General features: G+C 34.4%; 1 protein-coding gene across 1 annotated transcript; it reads right to left on the reverse strand.

Annotated features, from left to right (window-relative positions):
• Nucleotides 1-1,525: 1,525 nt before the first annotated feature.
• Nucleotides 1,526-6,700, reverse strand: LOC107811130 (organelle RRM domain-containing protein 2, mitochondrial). Its single transcript, XM_016636005.2, has 4 exons — nucleotides 6,476-6,700; nucleotides 5,722-5,790; nucleotides 5,521-5,627; nucleotides 1,526-1,929 (listed from the first exon to the last, which is right to left on the reverse strand). The coding sequence occupies exons 1-4, from the start codon at nucleotides 6,630-6,632 to the stop codon at nucleotides 1,798-1,800; spliced, it is 465 nt and encodes a 154-aa protein (XP_016491491.1). The 5' UTR covers nucleotides 6,633-6,700; the 3' UTR covers nucleotides 1,526-1,797.
• Nucleotides 6,701-7,536: the final 836 nt, after the last annotated feature.

A 7,536-nucleotide genomic window follows, 5' to 3' on the forward strand; every position in this document is an offset into this window, starting at 1 on the left:
AAAATATTTTTCTGAAAATGTTTTGTACAAAGATAATTCATTTTTTTTATGTTTAGTTTCCAGAAATTATCCTGTTTTTAGAAATAAATTGGATATATGAAATGGGTGAGAGACAATTCAAAAGAATTACCAATGGTGAGGAGTTTTAATTATTACATCAGGTTTTAAAAATGAAGTTGATCCCGCAGGGAAAGGATCAGGGTAGACATATTGGTCAGAAGGCAATCTTTCTACTTGGCTTCCTCATGAATGAAGCAGGCACTGAAAGATTTTCTATTGGATAAGGAAATAATATTGGTATCATGGAATTTTAATCGTAACATGAGTAGGAATGGCAGGCGGTGCGCTGCAGTGCGCACTTTGGAGTAAACGATGTTTTCATAAATTGTATTGTATGGGTTTATAATTCAATTATTTTCTTATTGTTAGATCTTTTGAAATTTATAACTAGTCGAAGTGGATTTTACTACAAAATTATACAGCTAAAAAGGAGGAAAAAAGAAAGGAGAGCAAAGGACCATAATTGCAATTGAAAGAAAGGAAAACAATGAAGCAGAGAGTGATTATTCTACACAGACGGAGGCTTATAGACGGTTACAATCAACTTATTTTGAGGAGTATTTTTTTAGAAGTGCTTTTCGAAAAAGTATTTTTGGAGAAAAACATTTTGTGTTTAGCTAATTAATTTGAAAAACACTTTTGATCAGTAATTTGTGTTTTGCCAAGCTTTTAAAAAAGTGTTGTGTCGCATTACAAATAAGGACATGAAGAGATTTACTTAGTAGTTAATATTGTATAAATAAGTAAATAATCACAAATATTTATTATTAAAAATAATAATTAAGTTTTTTTATTTTATTTAAGTAAAATATAAAATAAAATTGAAAAATACTTTATTCTTTCAAGATAATTTAAATATAGTAAAAAATTATTTAATAAATATGAAAGTTCATCCCAAAAGTCATTTATAGTATACATAATAGTTTAAACTAAGTAAGATTATTTTGATATATATAATATTTTGGTAAAGATATTTTTGGTAGGAAGAAAAGTCCAACTGTTTCTGCTTTTGAGAAAAAACAACTTTTTTCTACTTAAAAACTATTTGTGCTTCTAGCCAAAAGCACTTTTTTCTCCCAAAATAGCTTGCGCTTCAAATTGAGGAAAAAAGATACTTTTTTTGAAAAAAAGCACTTTGACTTGAGGAGAAACTTGGCTAAACAGGCTTATATTCACAAAATAAAACAGAGAAGGGAGACATGAAATCAAAGGATGTCCAAGACCCAATAATCAAAAGTAGTCGGAGAAAACTAGCATAAATCCCGGTGCAGATAAATTTTTCTCATCATATTTTAGTTGCACTAACACATCAGACACAAAATCAAACTGTAAATGTAGCAAAATATTAATTTACTCCGCCAATTAGCTATCAACTATATAATTATATGCATTCCGTTCAGGCTCATTTCATTCCAATACAAATACAGACAATTTAGCATTCTAGCGAAGTGGGAAGAGCAAAAAGTTCAAGCAAAGCCATGCTTACGAGAGCTAAGCCTCCAATACAAACAAATAAACTTAAGCATTTGGAACTTATAGATCGATTAATACATGTCCCATTGGAAAGAACATCAACTTGGGTCTGATCAATTTTATATCACCAAACACCAGGTAACTGAACTTCCAAACAATAGATACATGTATTATTTAGTTTACACCATTGAAGTACCATGGTTCATAAAGAATTCTCCTTTGAGCAGATGCAAGATATCCCAATCATGACGAGCTGATATAAGTTCACATGTTATTCCTGCCATACGAAGGTCCATTATAATTGCCATATCCACCAGCTGTGTTATCGTTCTGCAAGGAAGGAGGTGGAGGTCTTGGTCTCGCATACTCAGCAAAGATGACCCATCCATCAAGGAACTACAAATGAGAAAGTGAAAGAGCATTACTTAATCCTCCTCCTAGAACCTTTTGGCAATAACTAAATCATATTCCATGCATTTACCCAATCCATCAAGGAACTATAAAACAGTGAAGCAGCATAACTTAATCCTCCTATAACCACATGGCAATTACTATATTAAATGTCATGCATTAGGAACGTGTCAAGAGAAAGACAAATAGATAACCATGGAAAAAAGGAGACAAATTTGAAGCATATCTATTAACTAGCAACCACAAAGCAGTTTTGTTAATAATCCGGTTTCACAAAATTTGGAGTTGTACCAACAAGCATCCAGGTAAACTAACAAGGAAAACTCAATTTTTCACATGCATGTACCTTACCACATTAACACACTCAGCATGCTATTATAGCCCTGTATATGGAACAATTGGCAAGCTAAAGGAAAAAAACACAACAGCTATGAAGAAAAGACACTCAGAAGAAGTTCATAGTATAAAATAAACCGTACACACCAAAAAGCCATGATATTATAAGTACAAAGATGTATTGATTTGCTCATTTTTCCTTTAAACTTATTCAAAAAATGAAGCTGAGATTACCAAACTCAAGGTGAATCCAAGCTAGGTAGAAAAAGAAGAGAAGTTTCAATAACTTGGGCAAAGCTATTTACCCACACATGACACCATCAGTGGCAGAAGTATAGTAAGGCAATACGCATTCAATTCGAGAAATATACATCCATTCACAAATATAGATAATGGAGCACGCATGTATCAGAGGCCTTAAATACCATTAACACGATGTGCAAGTTTTGGACGCTTCAGTATTCTTGTACATTGTACAATCAAACCTCTCTATAACAGCTACCATATATAACAATATTTCATTATACAGTCAAATTTCTCTATAGCAACCTCGTTTGTACGGATATTTTTTGGCTTTTATAGCAATTGGCTGTCAACCGCCTATAACATCATTAGTTGGCTATTATAGACAAAAATTAAGGATTATCCTTTTTGTATCTACACAATGCTACCGTTGTTTCTAAAGGAATAGGTTGACATTTCAACCCCATATGACATTTTAAATTCATATTAATTGAAGTTTAAATTCATATGGGGTTTAAACGTCTATCTATTCCTTTAGAAACAAGGATAGCATTGTGTCAATAAAAAAAGGATAATCTTACTGCCACCCATGAAAAGAAATTGACTTTAGATAATTTTTGTCTACACCAGCCAAATAATATTTAAACGTCAAATGTTGTTATAAACATATAACAGTCTATCGCTATAAAGGACAAGAAAATGTCAGAACAAATGAGGATGTTTCTTCTCTTCCTTCTTCCAAAAGCTTAGCTGAATAAGATGTCCTTCAGTATGCCCCGCATGGTCCACATAATTCAAAACCATCTTAAAATCTCCATTGAAGTTGAGACACTATTTGACACTAGAAAAGAAGGTGGTCCACATTCCCCACTAATATTTTTGCGCATAAACACCAATTATTCTCTTCCTCAAGTTTTCAACGGTCAGGATCGCTCCTCTAACCACCAACCATGCAAAGAAGCACACATTTCTTGGAACCCTAGGAATCCAAACTAACAAATGTGGGAAATCTCCTTATCTGCCTAGCTTCTTACTATAATAAGTTAGGGAACAATGGGGTAGTTCTCAATTAAGACTTGCTAAGTTGCTAGCTTGAGCGAAGTTGGGTGTCCCTCATCTATCAGTTTAGATCCCAAGGCCGCAAAGAAAGGTATGTTATTTCACTTGCTCGATGGTAGGGAGTGCAATTCTAACAACTGAACGCTTGAGAAGGAGGATCACCATATCAATTGGTGATTTGATATATGACGAGAATCATCGCTTACTAAATTGCTAGGTAAAATCACATTTGTAGTGGGAGCTTTTAAGATGGTTCAAAGTACAATGGACCATGCCGAATAATGCGAAAGGGTGCTCTATTTAGCTGTGCTTTTAGAGGACGAATAAGAAGGCGCCAAGCATGGGATGTTGCTATGGTAGCACCTATGTGAGCAGTTTGGAGGGAGGGAGAGAATAGAAGAGATTGATTTTGTACATCTAAGGATCAACCTTATGATTTTAATGTCTTTTTGGTTTACCAATGAGGTTCTTTTTATAAAATCATATCTTTTTGTAGATTCTCGATTTTTTGGCACTTGATTTCTTTCTTTTTTACCTATAGCAAGTTCAAGTCTTGTTAAAGTAGGGTTTTTCATTACAACATTAAAAAATGTTTGATATGAGGTAAGGCATTCTTCATAAGATGTTTTATACAAGAACATATTTTCAAAATAACAATTCAATATTTGGTTGGCAAATTGTGGTAATGAAAGAGAAATCGGTTGCATAAGGAGGTGAAGGTGATATTTGACGATAGTCCTAACTAATTAATAGAGTTTACATGTCAATAAAAGCAGTTGATATAGAGTATACAGCAGAAGAAATAGTAGAAAAGAAAGGCTTACACCCTTAGAGTACAAGTGTTTATTCCCCATTTTGGTTTAAAATATTTCCTTATTGAGAAAAATATTTTCATCAGGAAAAAATTGCCACAACATTATACGTCATACTAGACAAGCCTTTGAAGTAACACCTCAATTTATTAGTTTTAGATTTATGAAATATATCTAATATTTATCTTGGTAATTGAAAAGGTTATGTCGCAAACAGCATTTTCTAAATAAAGTTTTGGATTTCAAAAGGATTGATGGCCAGTTAACTTATGTTGATTTCAACTTGATATGTAACAGATAAATAGAAATACCTTCTTTTCAAGCAACAAGATAAGTCGATATTAATTTTGCAGCCTACACCATCAAATTCAACTTAAATCTTCTTTTAGGACTTCCTCAACACACCAATAGTGTGTTGGTATACAAAAATGACCAAAAGAATGAAAATCTCCAAATTAATCCCAAAAAGAGAAAAAGGAAAAGAAGGACGTGCTTAAGAATGCTACTAATATCCACACTGGAACACAAAATCCAGAAGCAAAGATGCTTAATTTAGGCTGAAACTCAGAATACATGCTCCTTTGGTTGATTCTATGGGAATGTAGAGCTTAAGGTTCTTCATCTCCCTATTTGCTAGGTTTTATGACTCTCCTTTCATTTTGAGCACTTCAGCCATGAAATATATCAGAAGGCTTCGCACCTGATGCTTATAACTGTACTATGTTTCTTAATTATAAAACCTGAATTGCTGGCGATGAGATATAATAGAGAAAGTTACCAAAAAGTTTTGACCACCTTAAGAGATTCCAGCCCAAAAGTGTCATGCCATTTTATCAAACTTTTCTAATGTCTAAGCAACAAAGAATTTAAACCGCAGATCATATTTACTCCCAATTAATACATAAGATGCCTATACTCCACCCTTATCTTGATAAGAACAGAAATTCAGATCATTACCCCCAATCAGTAACGAAAAATAAATATGTAATATAATATAACTGCTTTAACTATTCTTGCTGTAGTCATCCTGTTGGAGGTTAACAGGCAAAAATATTGGACACGAAAGTTATGTGCAAGTAAATTTGCTCACTAACAGAAAAAGAGGCAATCTAATATCACAACTCACCTGGCCATCCAGGCCCTTTATACCAGCTGCAGCATCTTCCAAAGTTGCATATCTAACAAAACCAAAACCCTTTGAATAACCAGACACCCGATCTGTCACCACTCTAGCTGCAAAAGCAAAACAAATTACATAAATATATTTATATTTTTTCATAAGATATTATCATGTTGCATTTTATCCAGTGAGATAAGTAAAATGTACCATTGATCACTTCACCGTGTTTGGCAAATGCTTCGCGAAGTCCTTCTGAGGTAGTACGTTTGCTAAGACCTGGATACCAAACAAATGAAAAAATAAGTGAGCACTTTAGTTACTGAAAAAGACACCAGTTTCATGGTCCAGCTTGAAGTAACCAAAAACGACCAATCTTAATCGGATCCTTCACTATTCCTGTCCGGCTGTCCCTAACCAGTTCCTCATCCAAAAATATGGTTAACAAGAATTTGAAAGCAGAAAAGACAATTTTCCATTATCAAAACTAACATAATAAGATACTAGCTGAGACCATGTGAAGCTACAAACTGATAACTCCTGACTTGTAATAAACAAACTGATAACTCCTGACTTGTAATAAACAAACGAAGAGAAAGTCTGACAAACAATAAGAATATTTCTTTTGAAAACATTGAAGGAACCATAAACAGCTAGTGATGTTCATTTCTCAACAAATACATCAGTATCACCAAATAAACTCATCTCATTTTTCACAATAGATCCGACACTGAAAACAAATTACAAAATGGTTTACAAGAAAAGTTCAGATCCTTATTGCATAAGAGAACAAATCTAAAAAAGAAATCTTTTTCTGGTTATTCAAATTCTGAATTAATACAATTAAATCAATAAACTGAAAGGAGAATCCGAAGAAAAAATATACTAAGAGAAAAAGAACAAAAAAAGTGAATAAGGAATTATTAATGATAACTCTTTTTTTGGCATATGAAAGGGAACTAACCGGAAACAAAGAGATTGGTGGATGGTTCAGCCGGCGGCGGCTTTTCTACTTGTGGCTGAGGTGGATTGAAAGGAAAGTTGGAAGAAAATGTAGAGAAAAGTGCCCGTAGACCTCGGGATGCTGCCGGAGTAGTCGTCGCCGCCGCTCGTAAGGCCATTAGGATTTAGGGGTTTAGGTACAGAGACTATTCAGGGTTTTAGATTTGAAGAGGAGAAAAATGATTGGGGGGTTTTATAGAAATATCAAGAATCAACTACTTTAGAGTAGGGTTACGGGTTTGAGTCCAGTTGGCCGAATATCACAGGGACTAATGATGGGTAAAGTTCAAAACTGGCCATTTTTACTTAGCTATACAATTTTAAAATTTATTTACTTTTATTATTGTATACTGCTAAAATCGGAGAGTCCGATTTTATGATCATTATGATATTCCATAGCCCGTCTTCGGGAGGCTTGAGACACAGCTCGAGGTTCGACCCCGGGGTTCCCTATGCTCGATCTCGGGGCAACTCAAATCGGTGGCTATCATGGACAAGCGGAAAATTTCCAAGGCACGTGGTCAAAGCTGACAACACCTACAAGAATAGTACAAGTCCGGTACCGGACCATTAAGTAGTTGTACCAGTTACGTTTTTTTGTAATAATTATTTATGTACCATGTTGGGTTTCCCCCTCCTATATAAAGGAGACCCTTGTCATTTATTGCACACATGATATTCAATACAAGAACAAGAACATTCTATGTTCTCTAACTTAAACATTCTCCATCGTCTTTCCTTTGATTTATTGCTTACATTTATTGTGTTTCATTGGTTGTTCCTCATTTATTATTCATCATTGATCAGAGCCATTATCGAGGCCCTTGGAACTGCTAATCCTTCATCGATCATCCCCAGTCAAGCTCATTAGCCCAACCTCGAGGCCCGGCTTAGGCCAGTCCAGGACCCCGATTCACGGCCATTCGGTTTGCCTAACATACTATCCTCAAGCTCTTATCTCATTTTCCTGACTCATACTTAGCATCTATCGCTTAAGAACTAGCATTAAAATAAATCACGTAT

This window comes from Nicotiana tabacum, chromosome 8 (genome assembly GCF_000715075.1).
Source record: "Nicotiana tabacum cultivar K326 chromosome 8, ASM71507v2, whole genome shotgun sequence".
Taxonomy (NCBI): Eukaryota; Viridiplantae; Streptophyta; class Magnoliopsida; order Solanales; family Solanaceae; genus Nicotiana; species Nicotiana tabacum.

Coding starts and splice junctions, on each gene's coding strand:
- LOC107811130 (XM_016636005.2), bottom strand. CDS start 6,632: ATGGCCTTACGAGCGGCGGCGACGACTACTCCGGCAGCATCCCGAGGT. Junction 5,791..6,475: donor CACCAATCTCTTTGTTTCCG/GTTAGTTCCCTT, acceptor TTTGGTATCCAG/GTCTTAGCAAACGTACTACC. Junction 5,628..5,721: donor ACACGGTGAAGTGATCAATG/GTACATTTTACT, acceptor TTGCTTTTGCAG/CTAGAGTGGTGACAGATCGG.